At 42.6% G+C, this 19,418-nt stretch overlaps 1 protein-coding gene and 1 pseudogene across 1 annotated transcript in view; one reads left to right on the top strand and one right to left on the bottom strand.

The window, feature by feature from the left end:
• The window catches only part of LOC117963692 (tRNA pseudouridine synthase-like 1), a 53,172-nt pseudogene extending 42,996 nt beyond the window's left edge, over positions 1–10,176 (bottom strand).
• Positions 10,177–15,243: 5,067 nt separating this feature from the next.
• The window catches only part of LOC117425708 (arf-GAP with coiled-coil, ANK repeat and PH domain-containing protein 3), a 185,592-nt gene continuing 181,417 nt past the window's right edge, over positions 15,244–19,418 (top strand). Inside the window, exon 1 of the mRNA XM_058993464.1 lies at positions 15,244–15,481. Coding sequence (XP_058849447.1) covers positions 15,435–15,481 — 47 coding nt within the window. The 5' untranslated portion in view covers positions 15,244–15,434. The remainder of the gene's footprint in view (positions 15,482–19,418) is intronic.

Below are 19,418 nucleotides of genomic sequence, written 5' to 3'. Positions count from 1 at the left end.
TTCGTACTGTCAATCTATTAAAGGTGCAGTGTCCTGCAATCATGCTTCATTTTACAAGACAGTATGATTCCTGGCTGAATATCTGTACTACATTCTTCCAATAGGTTAGCCTTCATAAGCTTGCTTACCAGTTAGTTTACATCAGTGCTGCCCAAACACGGTCCTGGAGAGCCCCTATCCAGTAAGTTTTGTAGGTCACCCTAAATCGCTAATTTCTAAAGACTGGGAACTTCTTCAATTAAGAGAACTGGTCACTCGGCCAGTTTACATGCTGGGAAAATGTCATGACTTGTTTACTGTCATGACTTATTTAAGGTGGTACGGTCTGGATTACAATTTTAGTTAGTTTTGGTTTATGTTTAGTTTATGTTTGAATACAAATGTAAAACATTATACAAAAATCAAATACAACATTTGAAATACAACAAGTTTCAAAGCAGGAATTGTTAAATTAAACAAACCAAAATGATCTAAAATTAAAATTCAGCCGTACCACCTTAAATAAGTCATGACAGTAGACAGATAAGTCATGACATTTTCCCAGCATGTAATCCAGGCCATTGAGGGCTGAAAAGGGTAGTTCATTTTTTGTATCAAATGATCTCTAAATGACTTAATTTAATAAATCACCTGCTTAATTGATCACAATGAAATTGTTCCAGGTGTTAAGAAATTGATGATTAAAGGGTACCTATAAAACCTGCTGGATAGGGGCTCTCCAGGACCGGGTTTGGGCAGCACTGGTTTACATTATCTAAAGTAGGTCACCTGCAGGCTGTCAAGCTTCCTTCCTCCTTGACGCTCGCTGGTCACTCTGTCACTGAAATAAACAGCCAGCCTCCTGTTACTACCTGTAGCAGCAGGGGGGTGAATGCTATACGGAAACTTTCATTTGGCTTAGCGAAGCAAAATAAAAATGTAAATGATTAATGACAATATTCCTCCATCCAGGAGAGCAACCACCAAGAAAAGGTGTTAAAACCAAGCCTCACCCAGGACAAGTGGAAGCTGCTAGAGACTGGAAAATGCTGGCAGATGTTGGTCAACGGCTTATTTTTCCACCTGAGGTTGCCACCAGTAACCTTCGACCAGACATTGTCTTGTGGTCTGGATCAGCACGCCTTGTTCATCTGGTAGAGTTAACAATGCCATGGGAGGATTCTGTGGATGCGGCGTATGAGAGGAAGAAACTTCAGTATGCTCAGCTAGCTGCTGAAGCAGAACAGCGAGGATGGAGAGTTCGGGTTTACCCAGTGGAGGTGGGTTGTCAAGGATTTGTGGCACACTCTACAACCCGGTTTCTCAGAGATGTCGGGTTCAGTGGTCAAGAGTTGCGTCGCACAGTGAAGAACTTATCTGAAGCAGCAGAGAGGAGCAGCAACTGGCTGTGGTTGAGATGGAAAGATTCTGATTGGGGATCTCAAGCACAATAGATAGAAAGCAACGCTGATGTATGGGTAAGTAAGCTGGGCTGAGTTGAGTGGGGGACGGAGGGGGGTGATGCTGGGATGCCAGAATCACTGTCGAACCCTCTTGCGGTGTCATGGACTAGTCGGACAGAAGGTGCCCAATTGAAGACCCCAGAGATGTACCCTACTTAGCTCAATCCAGACGGTTGTCATGCTGATGCACTGGGGAGACCGCACTGTGGTTGATCCCCGGAGCCAGCATCGCAGCCGTTGTGTGTGCTGATGAGCTGGGGAGGCAATAAGCTGATCCCTGGAGCCAGCATTACACTTCAGCCATCAACACCAGGCAGAAGGATATCTACATCATCAGATGTAAAGAAACGCAAATGGATGGAGATGCAGATGGATCATATTAGTTTACTGTAAAGCTACGTCTTAGTTGGTGCTTATCTTGGCGAGAGCCGAGTTCAAATCAGCATGAAGTTTTAACATCTACTCTCATGTAATGGAAATCATCCATTCAGTCATTTATATTTCATGCAATGAAAGTTAGGCAGCATGCATCATCCCAAGCATGCTCTTTTGGATTGAGATCCGGGGATCGTGCCTGAAGCCAATGTCATGCTCCCCAGCGATTCATCTGGCCTCCCAGTGTAATCAAGGAGCCCAGGGTATCCCTCAGAAAAGGTTACCATGATAAATGCATAGCAAAGTGCAATAAGCATATTGAAAGCATAGGTAAGCATTGGTTTTATTTTTTAACCCCCAAAAAAAGATTCAAAAGGGGCAATGGAAGGCAGGCTATCACAAAGGCCTTTCCTTTTAAATACAAGCTGCTAAATAGAACAAACTGGTTCAGTGGTTCAGGGTCCCTTACTTTACATAAGATATTTCTGATAAGCCCCTCAATCCCATGAATGAAGAGATTGAAGCCCGCCCCTGAACAGCGTGATTCGATCTTGGATTCCATTCTTGGCAAATAATCAGCTGCAGATGTGTTCTGAGCTGACATGTATCTTACACATGTCTGCAAAAACTTCAAAGCTACCTGATGTTTACATCTATTTTATTTATTGCATTTTGGATTCATTTGACATCAACAGAAAGCTATAAATCCTTTATTTAAAGTATTGCATGACAATATTTGCTTTTTGCTTTCCTATTTGATTCAGTTGGCACACGATATGTATTGGTGCCATATATTTAACTGTACAGCACGTAGGTGGACTGCTAGCTGCATAACCTCTGTTTGGTTGTGTTTATGGCAAAAGGCATTGGTAGCACCATTCATACTGCCATTAAGTAAATCTAGGCAGAAGATACTCCATGAACATGTATGTGGTACTGTAGATAATAAACAGTGCTCAATGCACGTTCCTGGAGTATCGTCTTTATCATGAATATGTATGTGGTACTGTAGATAAGAAACACAGTGCTCACTGCACGTTCCAGGAGTATCGTCTTTATCATGAATATGTATGTGGTACTGTAGATAAGAAACACAGTGCTCACTGCACGTTCCAGGAGTATCGTGTTTATATAACACGCTCCCTCACTGTGGAACTCACTTCCAAATTATATCCGCAATTATAAAATAACTGTAAATTCCATATTTATATCACATAATATTCCCACTTTATCATCATCTGTAATCTAGAAACGAGCGATTCATTTTTAATTCTGATCACTTGTTCAACAGTACTGCTAGCTACGGGCACAGCACTGATTACACATTTACATGGCAGGGGTGTTCACTGTCTACTCGATTGCATGTGGCATCAACCTGGTGTGGGCTTGTTCTCCTGCTCTACTCTGGTTACTCTGGAATGCTGAAGTTTCTATAACTATAGTTGCAGATCAAGTCCATTCAACAACGCTGTGCATGTACCCTAATGGTGAAAACTACTTTCATAACGATAATGTACCCATCCACTGTGCCGAACTGTGAGCGACAGGATTGAGGAGCAGGACAGTGACTTCAGGCTTCTTCCACGGTTACCACAATCCAATTGAGCATGTGTGGGATGAATTTGAACAATGCATTTGTCATCCCAATCCCCTGCACCAATTGCATGCAATATTAAAGACTGAATGGATTAACATCCCTTGAGACACCTTTCAGCACCTTGTGGAGTCTATGCCACGTTGTGACAGTGCTGCGATCAGGTAAAATGATGCTGCAGGTTACATAACCAAGCAGACAGGTTGGCAAGATAACGGATTAGCATTATTATGAAATGAATACATCAATTACATGGGTGAAATAATTGGTTTTGATTTGTGTCCCCCTATAACACTCAATAAGATGTATAGCTAGCAGTGTTCACTGTGTATAACAATGTGATGAGACCTGACTGCAATCCCTGGCCCACGTTTTCTCTTCTTTTCCCCCTGAGGTAAAGCTCTTGATGTAACTATTACTCATGCGCTGCAGTTAAAACAAGCCGTGGGAGGAACAAAGAACAGCGGAATGTTCCAGATATCAAACATGACACCGGGGTGACACGATGGACACCTGTTCAGGAATGGAAAGAACAAAAACATAAAACTTGATGTGACTAGAAATTACTCAAATTCTGAGAAAGTAAGATAATCCCAAAACTTCTACCGAATGGCTTTCTCCTTACACGATTATATGTGTGTGTGTGTGTGTGTGTATCTGTGTGTGTGTGTGTGTGTGTGTGTGTGTGTGTATGTCTGTGTCTCTGTGTCTGTGTGTGTATGTGTGCGCGTGTGTGTGTGTGTGTCTGTGTCTCTGTGTGTGTGTGTGTGTGTGAGTCTGTGTGTGTGTGTGTGTCTGTGTGTGTCTGTGTGTGTGTGTCTGTGTGTGTGTATCTGTGTGTGTCTGTGTCTCTATGTGTGTGTGTGTGTGTGTGTCTGTGTGTGTGTGTGTCTGTGTGTGTCTGTGTCTCTATGTGTGTGTGTGTGTGTGTGTGTGTGTCTCTGTGTGTGTGTGTGTGTCTGTGTCTCTATGTGTGTGTGTGTGTGTCTGTGTGTGTGTGTGTGTCTGTGTGTGTCTGTGTCTCTATGTGTGTGTGTGCGTGTGTGTGTGTCTCTGTGTGTGTGTGTGTCTCTATGTGTGTGTCTGTGTCTCTATGTGTGTGTGTGTGTGTGTGTGTGTGTGTGTGTGTGTGTTGGGTGGGGGGGGGGGGGGGTAGCGGCGGGGGCAAAGTTTCAGGGATTTATACATGCATGTCATGCTGGAATCAGTTTCCATGCCAAATATTTCTGTGATCCATCCTAAAGAACAGCATTTCCACAGCTGCTCATATTTGATGTATGTTTTGGACAGGACCCAGTTGTCTCATAACTGGCTTCTTCATTACCAGTGTTTTTTGAGAACCTGTAATACTTTACCCAACTTTCAGAGTAATGTGTTTATTTTGAGCCAGGTTCCTCATTGAAATATCATTAATACCTGTTGATTCTGCCACAGATTAGCGGTAATAATCCATGTATTTGTTGCTTCTGCTCAAACACAGACTTGAGTGTAGCAGGGCAGAGACATCTAAGCAGACAGTCATGTGTAACATCCGCCTTGTCAGATTCCCAGCCAATCACAAAGAGGGAAGCCCACTAGGCACTTCCTGGGGAATTGTGCCAACAGGAGGGACACAGGAGAAAATGAAAACAGTGCTGTGTTTGTAATAATCAAGTAACGAAATTCTTAATATATCATTAAAAAGAATACCTGGGGTTACATTTGAAAGTTCACAGATATATTTCCATCCAACTCACCCAATTTCATATTGTTTACCTGGCTGTTATGAAATAAGGTGGTGAAACCTGACAATAACATGTATCCCAATTCTTCAGTGTTTCTCAAAATAAATACTTTACCCCAGCAGACGGTGATTTATTGTGATACAGAAACACAATAAACACAGGGAACAATGAACCCTACTTACAACCAAAATAAAAACAGCTATGTTGCTATTCCATAATACTGTAGTTGCAAGAAATCTCACTGAGTTTCTAGATAGGCTAGCTGTGATCTCCTTCACCTTGCTCTGACTCAATCACAGGGAGACACAGATAACTCACAGCCAGGAGGGAGAGCTCTTCAGAGCCCATCACAGGATGTGTGGGAGAACTTCCAGCAGCACCCAGAACCACCTCATTCACCATCGCATTGAAAACAAGAGCATCAGCACAATACACCCCCTAACACGGCTAATCCTCAATATCTTTCAATACCGTATGCCAAATAATGTTAATACCAAGTTTCATCGCAAAAGGATAAGTGGTTTTCCAGATATAATGAAAGTGTAAAGTGTGACAGAGGTCTGTGCGACTGCCTCCACTTTATTCCCATCTCCAGGAGAGAGTTAACTTGCTTTCCCATTGTTTAAAGGAGTCACATTGCACTGTCGGTTGCATTGCCAAAATGGCCTGACAGAAACGCTCTTTACTGTTTCCTGTCCTTCTGTAACTTCAACAAACGAGCAGTTTGAAAGCTACAGGGTGCAAAGATGAGCCGGTTCTAAACAAACCCCAGACACTAATGCGAATGCTGCCACGCGGCCCTCATAACAGCAGCCAGACTGAGGCTTGCCTTTGGCTGAACCACATGAAAGAAGGGCATTTCTGCAGAGCAATCAAATGCACATCTGCATCCGATCAAGCAGCACTGCCATGGCATGACAACATAACGAATGGGTTTTTCGTTCTGTTGGAAGTTTATAATAATGCTAGGCATGTCTAAAGCTGACAGATATTTTAATTGCAGCCCTTTGTTATTCTGAAGAGATGTCTGAGGTTTGAGTGCAGTGCTGTGCTGGTCACCACAGGAATACGTGCTTTAAAACTAAAGGATTTTGAAGTTGCACAGCACAATCATTTAATTCCTCATCTCAGATGAAATATTTCTAAAATGAATATTTAACAATCCTTGTGGCTCAGAGGGCTAATTCACTTGCTCCTTATACCTTTCATGTCTGGAGGTGGATCAGGTCAGAGGTGAACTGAGTCTGAACAACCTCTAGTGGATATTATTCCACATTTAATAAATCATTTATGTCACAACAGTTTGGGACTGACAAACTGCTGGATTAGGACAGAATACCAAACAGTAAGCTTAATTACAAGTATTTGGACTCACAGAATTAAAAGACAGTATTTGGGAATCTCTGGAAACAGTCGTACTTGCTTTCTATTCAGCAAAGTTAGTATAAATAATACAAAATGTGCACTGTAAATGTTTATCATGTTACCATTTACTTCCCATCTCCTCATAATTATGTGTGCCGTTTAAAATGTTTACATCATCAAAAACATTATCCTCAAGATAAAACTATAAATTACAATGATTAACTTTTTTTATTAAAGGGATTCGGTATAACTTTCTGTCGCTTTGCACTTTCTCTTGTGTTTTCTTTTTTTGTTTTTCTTTTGCAAGTCAGAAATGTATCCGTTTCATCAAAAACACGGAAAACAAATTCAACTAGCTGCTATTGCTGTTACTAAAATGCAGCTGTGTCTAATAAATAAAGCAAAAAATTTCAAAGTATGAGTATTGCGATTATTATTTATGTTTACCGGAGCATTTATACTGTACTTGTAAAGAATGCAGAAAGATTGTGCTTCCCTGATGAGGAGGCTTGGTGGTCCAGTGGTTAAGAACGGGCTTGCTGTTACCAGGAAGTTCACCCCCAAGTCTCTCTAAGTCGCTTTGGATAAAGTGGAAATCCACTCAATCGAAATCACGAATGCGTACAGGTGGAAAGTACGGACGTGGGGTACAAAACCCAGGACATCCCAACAGAAGGGGGGCTGTTAAAAGTGTAAACTCTTTAGAAATCCTCTATTCATCCAATAGGGAACATTGATAATACCACTACTACAGTACTGACATCTCATCTACCGTATTAGGATGATGGCAGCAGTGTGGAGTAGTGTCCTGGTGGGGGGACACTGCTGCTGTACCCTTGAGCAAGGTACTTTACCTAGATTGCTCCAGTAAAAACCCAACTGTATAAATGGGTAATTGTATGTAAAAATAATGTGTAAAAAATAATGTAATTGTATGTAAAAATAATGTGATATCTTGTAACAATTGTACGTTGCCCTGGATAAGGGCGTCTGCTAATAAAAATAAATAAATAAATAATGACTTTGGGTATTGTGGCTCCGCCCCCCTCCTGGATGACCGACTTCCAATTAACCCTGGAATGAACTGTCAAACCATCCAATCCGGGGCACACTGTTCCTGTTACACAGCGCCCTCACAGGTTGGGAGGGAGATTGTTGACTCGGATTCATTCACTCTCTGGCACAGTGCTTTGGATAGTTGTCGTGTTGGAATGTCCAGTTGCGCTTTAAACCAAGTTTTGTAGTGGAGGGTTTCAGATCATTGGCCAATATATTTTGGTTTGCTATGGAATCCATTATACCATGTATTGGAACTAAATGTCCAGTGCCATTAGAGGAAAAACAGCCCCAAAAACAGATATTACCACCTCCATGCTTGACAGCAGGTATTGTGTTCTTTTCTTTCTACGCCTCACCAGACTTTCTCCAAACGTAACAACTATCAGTGACCAAATAGCTCGATTTTTATTTCATCACTCCACAAAACCTGTGACCAGAACTCATATCCATAATTCAGATGCCGTTTTGCAAACTTTATGCAATTTGTCCTTGTGACATTTTCCTAAGAGTGGCTTTTTCCTTGGCCTGCGACCATTTGCCTTCACCATGCAATAATCGACCTATGGTTGAAATGGAAACCCCAGTCCCACTTGCAGCCAATTCACTTTGAATACCTTTGGCAGTCAATCTCAAATTGTTATTAACCTTCCTTACAATTCTTCTCGTTGTTCTTGGTGAAAGAACCCTCTTTCTTCCAGACCAAGGGAGCGCTGTGACAGTACCATGAGTCTTGTACTTCTTGATAATAGAAACAATAGTTGAAATTGGGATACTCAAATGCTTGGAAATCTTCTTGTATCCTTCTCCAGCTTTATGACAATAAATAATTTTCTGCCCGTTTTCCGATAGCTCTTTACTTTATCCCATATTGACTTATTGGTAATGACAGCAATCATCCTATGCCTAACCCTTTTATACACTCTAAGAATGTTCACCTACAATCCAGCATTTTCTAGACTTTTCTAGAATTAGGTTATGCATTTTCATATTGAAATTTCTAGCACCTTGTAGACAATACTATCATAGAATCACAGGGTATGAATACTTTTGAATTAGCATTTTTGGAGTTTTGCAAAAAAATTGCTGAAATAAGTAATTGCAGACATCTATTTCTTGTAACTATTTTTCCTCATCCACAAAAGCAAAACTTTTGCTACAAAAGATTTTTTCTAAAATTCTTTGTTTCCGAGAGCCGAAACCATGCAGAAACCCTTCCGCGGGGATTGCTTAGTGTGCTGATCGGAGCTGAAACCATGCAGAAACCCTTCCGCTGGGATTGCTTAGTGTGCTGATCAGAGCTGAAACCATGCAGAAACCCTTCTGTGGGGATGGCTTAGTGTGCTGATCAGAGCTGAAACCATGCAGAAACCCTTCTGTGGGGATTGCTTAGTGTGCTGATCAGAGCTGAAACCATGCAGAAACCCTTCTGTGGGGATTGATTAGTGTGCTGATCAGAGCTGAAACCATGCAGAAACCCTTCTGTGGGGATTGCTTAGTGTGCTGATCAGAGCTGAAACCATGCAGAAACCCTTCTTTGGGGATTGCTTAGTGTGCTGATCGGAGCTGAAACCATGCAGAAACCCTTCCGTGGGGATTGCTTAGTGTGCTGATCGGAGCTGAAACCATGCAGAAACCCTTCTTTGGGGATTGCTTAGTGTGCTGATCGGAGCTGAAACCATGCAGAAACCCTTCTTTGGGGATTGCTTAGTGTGCTGATCGGAGCTGAAACCATGCAGAAACCCTTCTGTGGGGATGGCTTAGTGTGCTGATCGGAGCTGAAACCATGCAGAAACCCTTCTGTGGGGATTGCTTAGTGTGCTGATCAGAGCTGAAACCATGCAGAAACCCTTCTGTGGGGATTGATTAGTGTGCTGATCAGAGCTGAAACCATGCAGAAACCCTTCTGTGGGGATTGCTTAGTGTGCTGATCAGAGCTGAAACCATGCAGAAACCCTTCTTTGGGGATTGCTTAGTGTGCTGATCGGAGCTGAAACCATGCAGAAACCCTTCCGTGGGGATTGCTTAGTGTGCTGATCGGAGCTGAAACCATGCAGAAACCCTTCTTTGGGGATTGCTTAGTGTGCTGATCGGAGCTGAAACCATGCAGAAACCCTTCTGTGGGGATTGCTTAGTGTGCTGATCGGAGCTGAAACCATGCAGAAACCCTTCTGTGGGGATGGCTTAGTGTGCTGATCAGAGCTGAAACCATGCAGAAACCCTTCTGTGGGGATTGCTTAGTGTGCTGATCACAGCTGAAACCATGCAGAAACCCTTCTGTGGGGATGGCTTAGTGTGCTGATCAGAGCTGAAACCATGCGGAAACCCTTCTGTGGGGATGGCTTAGTGTGCTGATCAGAGCCTGTCAACAGCATAAACATGCCAGCCATCCTTATTAAAACTAAACATGTGTTCACCTGAGAACGACTATGTATAGGCCTGTCAACAGCATAAACATGCCAGCCATTCTTATTAAAACTAATAAGAAGCTGGAAGCAGTCTTGTTATAAACTCACCTCCAGGTAAACATGTGCTCACCTGAGAAGCTGGAAGCAGTCTTGTTATTAACTCACCTCCAGGTAATTCTGAACGAGGATGTTTTGGTCTGTTGGCATCTTCATTACATCACTGTAAACAAAAAACAACCACTTAGTAAAGTCCTGTGTTACATGAACCTGTCATTTACACCAGCCAGGTGTCATGGAAACATTGGCCATGTAATAGCATCACCAAGATAGGAATGCTTCTCACACTATGCATTCTCTCCTGCTCCTAGGATATTAAAGACAGCTTTTGATATCAATAAAATAGTTTGATTGGCTTATTAAACCAGTTCAGTACCAAATATCAAACTGCATTTTAGTCATAAAATTTGATAAAAAGCTCTTATCAATGACTTAATAAAATGTAGGAAAACACTGTTTAAATTACTCTGGAATGAAAGCTTTGTGCATAGGGAACAGTGTATTGTACAGTACTGTGAACACAGTGGTAGTACAGGGGACTATTCGATATGTAGAGACAGCTGTTCACCGGAGTGGGACAGTGTTGAATTTAAATCAAGGGAAGTAATGTTAAAACTCTACAATGCATTAGTAAGACCTCAGTTCTGGTCACCTCGTTACAAAAAGGATATTGCTGCTCTAGAAAGAGTACAAAGAAGAGCAACCAGAATTATCCCGGGTTTAAAAGGCATGTCGTATGCAGACAGGCTAAAAGAATTGAATCTATTCAGTCTTGAACAAAGAAGACTACACGGCGATCTGATTCAAACATTCAAAATCCTAAAAGGTATAGACAATGTCGAGCCAGGGGACTTCTTTGACCTGAAAAAATAAACAAGGACCAGGGTTCACAAATGGAGATTAGATAAAGGGGCATTCAGAATAGAAAATAGGAGGCACTTTTTTACACAGAGAATTGTGAGGGTCTGGAACCAACTCCCCAGTAATGTTGTTGGAGCTGACACCTTGGGATCCTTCAAGAAGCTGCCTAATGAGATTCTGGGATCAATAAGCTACTAACAACCAAACGAGCAAGATGGGCTGAATGGCCTCCTCTCGTTTGTAAACTTTCTTATGTTCTTCTTATGTTCTTATATATTCGATATATAGAGACTGCTATCCTCTAGCACAGGGGACTATTCGATATATAGAGACTGCTATCCTGTAGCACTGGGGACTATTCGATATATAGAGACTGCGATCCCTATTCACACTTTATTCAAACCCATTGGTTCTCACGATTGCATTTTGGAGGGGGATCGCGTTGCACATGGATTTCTTCTGGGCACATGATCCTTACTGAAGAAATATTTGAAAGTGTTTTTATCCTGAGGCTGAACAAACCAGGTTTTCCGCGTGTTCCCAGAGACAGATAATTAGTTAAGCACGAGTGCAAACAAAAAGGTAATTGCCCATGACTGAGTCCAGAGTCTCGCGACCCTGCATCGCTGTTTGTAAGATGTGCACAGGCGCTTAATTAGAAAGACTGGACGTGCATACCTCGTTTAATAAATGTACGTCCAAATCCAGCAAAAAATGCAAACTTGAATTAGCAAAATAATAGTTAATAGGACCCCGCTATTTGAATACAGCTGAAGAACAACTTTTCACCTACCTATATTTAGTACCGAAATACTGGAAAAATATTAGATACCGAACTTTCGACGAAGTCATTTTTTTCAATAATGAATCCGGACACAGTGTGCTGCAACGCACAATATATCGGCACAGGGACTGTATTTAACTGAAATAGCTACACACGGTTCGGTTAAAAAAAAACAAAAAAACAACTCAACATTTGTGCTGTAAATGATTGGAAACTCCACATTTAACACTGCTTACGGCGCTGTGTATATTGAACATAATTAATCAGAATTCAGTATTTTGGTAAATTTACCAACATGACCCTCACGCTTTTTAACTCTTCAGGAGCAAAGCGACTTTGTAAAGAAAGTCCTCTTAGGTATTTTATAAAATGCCTGGTGGGTAATTTGTTCTAAAGTGTTTTAAACATGTTGTAAATAACACATATACTTGGTGCGTAGTTCGATATGTATCTTTGAAATATATTTAAATCGTATTCATTTTAAATACTACGACTGTTTATATTTATTGACCAGGCTTATTGACAAGGCCACAGTCCTGCCGGCTTGAGAGATAGAGCAGTTTCGGGTCTCATGAAGTAGGTTTGAAAGAGGTCGATGCTGTTGCGTAAATGGCAGAGAAGGAGGTGTGTTCTTTAAAACGAGTTGGGGACTATCTGAAAAATATTGTTCACGTTTACCGCCGTAACAGCAGGGCAAACAGTGTGAATTAATCAGCGTTATTGTCAAAGGGGGTACTAACTAATAATCTGTAGCTGGTGTGTGCCTTCTAAATATGCACCATTGTGTTTGAAATAAGCCTATACTGTAGGAAATGGCAGAATACATAAACCAATTCGGATACTAGGGTAGTTAACTCGAACTAAATCTAGATTACTGTATGTAGCCTATTTCTAGTATTGTTAACCATGTATCTTTATGGATGGAGGGAATATTTAAACATGAGCTCTCTTGTAAATCCCTTACAAATTAGTTTTGCCTATCAGTTTTTGCATGTCTGACAGGATGAGCAGCAGTAAGAGCCTGTGCAGGCATGTCTCACAGCATGAGCAGTAAGAGCCTGTGCAGGCATGTCTCACAGCATGAGCAGCAGTAAGAGCCTGTGCAGGCATGTCTCACAGGATGAGCAGTAAGAGCCTGTGCAGGCATGTCTCACAGGATGAGCAGTAAGAGCCTGTCCAGACATGTCTCACAGCATGAGCAGTAAGAGCCTGTGCAGGCATGTCTCACAGCATGAGCAGTAAGAGCCTGTGCAGGCATGTCTCACAGCATGAGCAGTAAGAGCCTGTGCAGGCATGTCTCACAGGATGAGCAGCAGTAAGAGCCTGTGCAGGCATGTCTCACAGGATGAGCAGTAAGAGCCTGTGGAGGCATGTCTCACAGGATGAGCAGTAAGAGCCTGTGCAGGCATGTCTCACAGGATGAGCAGCAGTAAGATCCTGTGCAGGCATGTCTCACAGGATGAGCAGCAGTAAGATCCTGTGCAGGCATGTCTCACAGGATGAGCAGTAAGAGCCTGTGCAGGCATGTCTCACAGGATGAGCAGTAAGAGCCTGTCCAGGCATGTCTCACAGGATGAGCAGTAAGAGTCTGTGCAGGCATGTCTCACAGGATGAGCAGCAGTAAGAGTCTGTGCAGGCATGTCTCACAGGATGAGCAGTAAGAGCATGTTCAGACATGTCTCACAGGATGAGCAGTAAGAGCCTGTCCAGGCATGTGTCACAGGATGAGCAGTAAGAGCATGTGCAGACATGTCTTACAGGATGAGCAGTAAGAGCCTGTCCAGGCATGTCTCACAGGATGAACAGTAAGAGTCTGTGCAGGCATGTCTCACAGGATGAGCAGCTGTAAGAGCCTGTGCAGACATGTCTCACAGGATGAGCAGTAAGAGCCTATCCAGGCATGTCTCACAGAATGAGCATTAAGAGTCTGTGCAGGCATGTCTCACAGGATGAGCAGTAAGAGCTTGTGCAGGCATGTCTCACAGGATGAGCAGTAAGAGCTTGTGCAGGCATGTCTCACAGGATGAGCAGCAGTAAGATCCTGTGCAGGCATGTCTCACAGGATGAGCAGTAAGAGCCTGTGGAGGCATGTCTCACAGGATGAGCAGCAGTAAGAGTCTGTGCAGGCATGTCTCACAGGATGAGCAGCAGTAAGAGTCTGTGCAGGCATGTCTCACAGGATGAGCAGTGAGAGTCTGTACAGGCATGTCTCACAGGATGAGCAGTAAGAGCCTGTGCAGGCATGTCTCACAGGATGAGCAGTAAGAGCCTGTGCAGGCATGTCTCACAGGATGAGCAGTAAGAGCTTGTGCAGGCATGTCTCACAGGATGAGCAGTAAGAGTCTGTACAGGCATGTCTCACAGGATGAGCAGTAAGATCCTGTGCAGGCATGTCTCACAGGATGAGCAGTAAGAGCCTGTGGAGGCATGTCTCACAGGATGAGCAGCAGTAAGAGTCTGTGCAGGCATGTCTCACAGGATGAGCAGTAAGAGCCTGTGCAGGCATGTCTCACAGGATGAGTAGTAAGAGCCTGTGCAGGCATGTCTCACAGGATGAGCAGCAGTAAGATCCTGTGCAGGCATGTCTCACATGATGAGCAGTAAGAGCCTGTGCAGGCATGTCTCACAGGATGAGCAGTAAGAGTCTGTGCAGGCATGTCTCACAGGATGAGCAGTAAGAGCATGTGCAGACATGTCTCACAGGATGAGCAGTAAGAGCCTGTCCAGGCATGTCTCACAGGATGAGCAGTAAGAGTCTGTGCAGGCATGTCTCACAGGATGAGCAGCAGTAAGAGTCTGTGCAGGCATGTCTCACAGGATGAGCAGCAGTAAGAGCATGTGCAGACATGTCTCACAGGATGAGCAGTAAGAGCCTGTCCAGGCATGTCTCACAGGATGAGCAGTAAGAGCATGTGCAGACATGTCTCACAGGATGAGCAGTAAGAGCCTGTCCAGGCATGTCTCACAGGATGAACAGTAAGAGTCTGTGCAGGCATGTCTCACATGATGAGCAGCAGTAAGAGCCTGTGCAGACATGTCTCACAGGATGAGCAGTAAGAGCCTGTCCAGGCATGTCTCACAGAATGAGCATTAAGAGTCTGTGCAGGCATGTCTCACAGGATGAGCAGTAAGAGCCTGTGCAGGCATGTCTCACAGGTCACAGGATGAGCAGTAAGATCCTGTGCAGGCATGTCTCACAGGATGAGCAGCAGTAAGAGCCTGTGCAGGCATGTCTCACAGGATGAGCAGTAAGAGCCTGTGCAGGCATGTCTCACAGGATGAGCAGTAAGAGCCTGTGCAGGAGTGTATTGTACCATGTTAGACACATACAAATATCATTTGGTTCCAAAAACTCACATTTCCGGACAGAGCAGCACTGTTCCAATTCCAGCTGATGTTTACATTTTTGTTTGTTTCATTTTGTATGCTGTGTAATAAATGTGATGGGTACAAGTTTATAAGATGTTGGTTTGCGAGTTCCCATCTAACCCACCCATTGATAATCCGAACAGCCGTTTGAAGAAAACGTGGAAGCGCCTAAAAAAGTACACTTTTGCGACGATCCCTGATTCGCCCTCCTCCTGTAGACTCACCGAAAAGCGGGGAATGTGGTTACTCTGAAACATACTGTCTCTGCTAGTGCACTGGAATAACTTCGAGCTGCAAAAGGCAGGAGGAATACCGAATTGTTCATATTTAATTATCTATCAGTCCCAGGCAATGAGCATTTTACATTAAAGGTTTATGAAGAAGGAATAAACTTGAACCATGACGATTGATTTTGAAGAATGCATTAAAGATTCTCCCAGATTCAGGTAAGATTTGAAAAGGGGTGTGTGTGAATGACTGCCGATGTGAGAGCCCAACATTGCTGCGAGTAGACTAGCATGGTTTTGCATGGCGTTCCCTGCGCTTGCTGCTCATGTCAAAAAGAACAGCAGTACCGCACGTTTATGAAATCACATCGTTGTAGACGCAGCGGCACCAAAGCTTTATACACGTTTTATTTTATTTGAAAAAGGGGGTTGCAAAAATTAACAAACATTTGGAAGCAAATGAACAGTGTATTCCCAGCCGTATACGGTTTTTGTATAGCTATATAATTAAAACTGCTGTATAGCAGGGTACATTCTGTTTGGAAAAGAAAGGGTGTCATGTACAACTGGATTTTAATCTCAGGTTGTGTAATACGGTTGGTTATTGAATGAAAGAAAATGGGTTACGTGGGTCCGTGGTTTGCTACGTTCATGATGCATTTGTGTATGTGGAGTGTTTATTGACAATTATTAAGGGAAATGGATATCGCGTTTGCCGTTCATACAGACGTGTTAAATGTTAGGCTACTGTACTGCTTTGTATAAATCAGTTAAAATGCAATAGAACTGAGATCGACTGCAACGCGGGTCAAACACAGATAGTCTGGATTGGCTTTGTCTTTAAGATTTGTCTTTAAGATCTGTCATGCAAATTTACAATTCTGATCTTTAATACTGCAGACACTACCAGATGCATTGCAGACGTATATTGATTTAGTGTACCATGATTCTTTATTTGTGTAGGTGGTGATACTGTATAGCAAACCTATGACATCACCGGACTGTTCACTGATCAGTTCCATATGCTGTCTGATGTTGTGTGGGTGAAAATTTGACCCTTATTTAGAACCCCACTTCGGCTCTGCTGTCAGCTGTCAGCTGTCAAAGCTAGCCTGAGAGGAGACAGACACAGGTACGAGATGAGGGTGCATTTAGCTGATGCATTTAGCTGTTGCAAATGTGCGTGTACGTGTTTGCAAGGAAGATAAAAACGTGCCCTCTTAAATGCGCATTTATATACAAATCAATCCAAATACAACAGTGTACTAAAAAAACAACTTAAGGCGTGTGTGGTTGTATCAGTTTGTACAGTTCGTACTAGATTCAAACTCGGTATAAAACGATATTTACTTCTGGGCTGGCGTCCAAACCTGGAGATTCTTAATGGCTCTGTCTCTTTGACGTCAGTATCCCGGTTGGATTTGTATTGTAGAGACTGCACAGCGCGTCACGTGTAGTTCAGTTTAAAGCAGGCTCTACAATGTAGGTCAATCACATATAAACCAAAGGCTGTTGCTTCAGATCGGATACCTTTTTGCGCGTCATAGTAAAACAAATGCCATTCATTATGTAACAGTCTAATTTTCCAGTTTTGCAGATGCTAACAACAGGTACATGGTTAGAGTGTATACTGGCTATTGGTTTGTTTGCAGTCAATAATGCAAACAGACAAACAAGCAAACAAACAAACCCCCTTATCGTTGACCCAGTGGATGTATTTTTAGATGAAACAGAGTACTATACTGTAAGTCCAGAACTCAAGCCAAGGCTTGGCTCCGTGAGAAGCTAAGGCTGGCCTAACACAGATTCTCATTGATTTTATTTCAAGTAAGACTCCATTTTCACAATGGCAGCTGTTTATGGTTCAATAACCCAGGCAGTTGGTACAGTAGTTTTTTTTTCAAAAAAATTGGAATCGGCAATTATTTTTCTGATTTTCTCCCCAATTTGAAATGCCCAATTATTTTTATTTCAACCCGGCTCACCGCTGCCACCCCCGCGCGGACTCGGGAGAGACGAAGACGGACACATGCGTCCTCCAAAACGTGTGCCGACAGCCGTCCGCTACTTTTCACTCTGCAGACCTGCCATGCAGTCACCTCGGAGCTACAGCGTCGGAGGGCCACGCAGCTCTGGGCAGCTCACAGGCAAGCCCGCAGGCGCCCGGCCAGTCTACAGGGGTCACTGGTGCGCAGTGAGCCGTGGACACCCTGGCCGACCTAAACCCTCCCCCCCGGGCGGCACTCGGCCAATTGTGCGCTGCCACCTGGAAGCTCCCGTCCATGGTTGGCAGTGGAATAGCCTAGACTCGAACCAGCGACCTCCAGGCTATAGGGCGCATCCTGCACTCCATGCGGAGTGCCTTTACCGGACGCGCAACTTGGGAGCCCCTTTGGTACAGTAGTTTAGACATCCGCTTTGCTTTAGGTTCTACATACCCTTACAGTACTGGAGATATATTTTGTAATGATTATGATGGAACCATCATTGTGATTTAAACAAAGCCGATATCAGAATGTGCTACCAGCATGAACATCAAAATGTATTTCCATGTCAAAAAGATACCTTTGTCTTTCTATTGGGATTTTGATAAGAAATATATATATATATATATATATATATATATATATATATATATATATATATATATATATATATATATATATATATATATAATTATTTTTCAGAAACTATATACAAAATCAATATTGTATTTTTTTCCATGACACGGGTTACATTTCTTTTAAAAACGGTTATTTTATTTTATTATCAAACCAGTAAGCTTAACTTCATCAGTATTGAACAAAGAAGACTATGCGGCGATCTGATTCAAACATTCAAAATCCTAGAAGGTATAGACAATGTCGACCCAGGGGACTTTTTTGACCTGAAAAAAGAAACAAGGACCAGGGGTCACATATGGAGATTAGATAAAGGGGCATTCAGAACAGAAAATAGGAGGTACTTTTTTACACAGAGAATTGTGAGGGTCTGGAACCAACTCCCCAGTAATGTTGTTGAAGCTGACACCCTGGGATCCTTCAAGAAGCTGTTTGATGAGATTCTGGGATCAATAAGCTACTAACAAACAAACAAGCAAGATGGTCTGAATGGTCTCCTCTCATTTGTAAACTTTCTTATGTTCTTATGTTCTTATGTTCTGACATTTCTGAGAAAGCAAAGTACATGTAATCACCTACATCCTGTTCATTGTGAACTATATCCTCTCAGACTCCCATACAGTATACTACACAAAAGAGAACGCATGGGGTCTGAAAAGTATGATCTGTCTTACTTTTATTAAATGCAGACACAGATGTGAGTAAGTACGGTAGGAAACTGAACATGTAAAAATGAGACTGCACTCACTCAGTTTAGGGAGGTAACAACCTGGCTGTTTTAAATGTGCCAGTCTGCCTGATTAAGATTAAATATGACAGTCTGCCTGGTTAAGTTTGTCAGGCACCTCCACTCTGTTGCCTAAATGGAGAGTCTGCTGTGAGTTAATATGTAGAGTTGACCTCCCTGTGTCTTATGGTAGGAGAGTGTCTTCTCGTGAGAAACAAGAAGAGAAGACAGGGTCAGCTATACTGTAATATAAATCATATCAATTAAACAAAAGAACACAGTAGATAGAATGTGGTTAACCATGTCTTTAAATAACAAGTACGGTAATCTTCTGAAATCTGTACAAAGCTCATTTGCCGATGTGGCGCTTCCTCAGAGTGACTCCATGGAATTGCAGGAGATTAATAAGCACACTCACTCAGATGCTGCAGCAGATCAATCCAGCAGCTCATAGCTGGAAGCACAGGATGACTCATAAGCTTTTAATGGCTTAAAACCGTTACAAAGCTTGCTTTCCAGCAGATCAACCAAAAACGAAACAAGATGAATTTTACTTGGCATAGATGTGTTGTATTGTAAGCTGTATTGAGTATATGAACACTGTTTATAAAACAAACTGTGCAATAAGTATCCTATCAGCAGGTTGGTGTTGGACTCGATTCAGAGCCTCTGTATCAGTAACTGCCAGATCAGCAGTGTAATCCCTGCCCAGCAAATCCATTTCACGTGCTAAACGTGTCTTCAAGGCCAGCAATAGTGAAATACATTGTGATGAGGCTGCACAACCCTAATTATGTTTAAAGCAGAA

The sequence above is a fragment of the Acipenser ruthenus genome, chromosome 20 (assembly GCF_902713425.1).
Source record: "Acipenser ruthenus chromosome 20, fAciRut3.2 maternal haplotype, whole genome shotgun sequence".
Lineage (NCBI taxonomy): Eukaryota > Metazoa > Chordata > Actinopteri > Acipenseriformes > Acipenseridae > Acipenser > Acipenser ruthenus.
The sequence above is the reverse complement of the archived record's forward strand: the minus strand, read 5'-3'. Positions and strand labels throughout refer to the sequence as shown.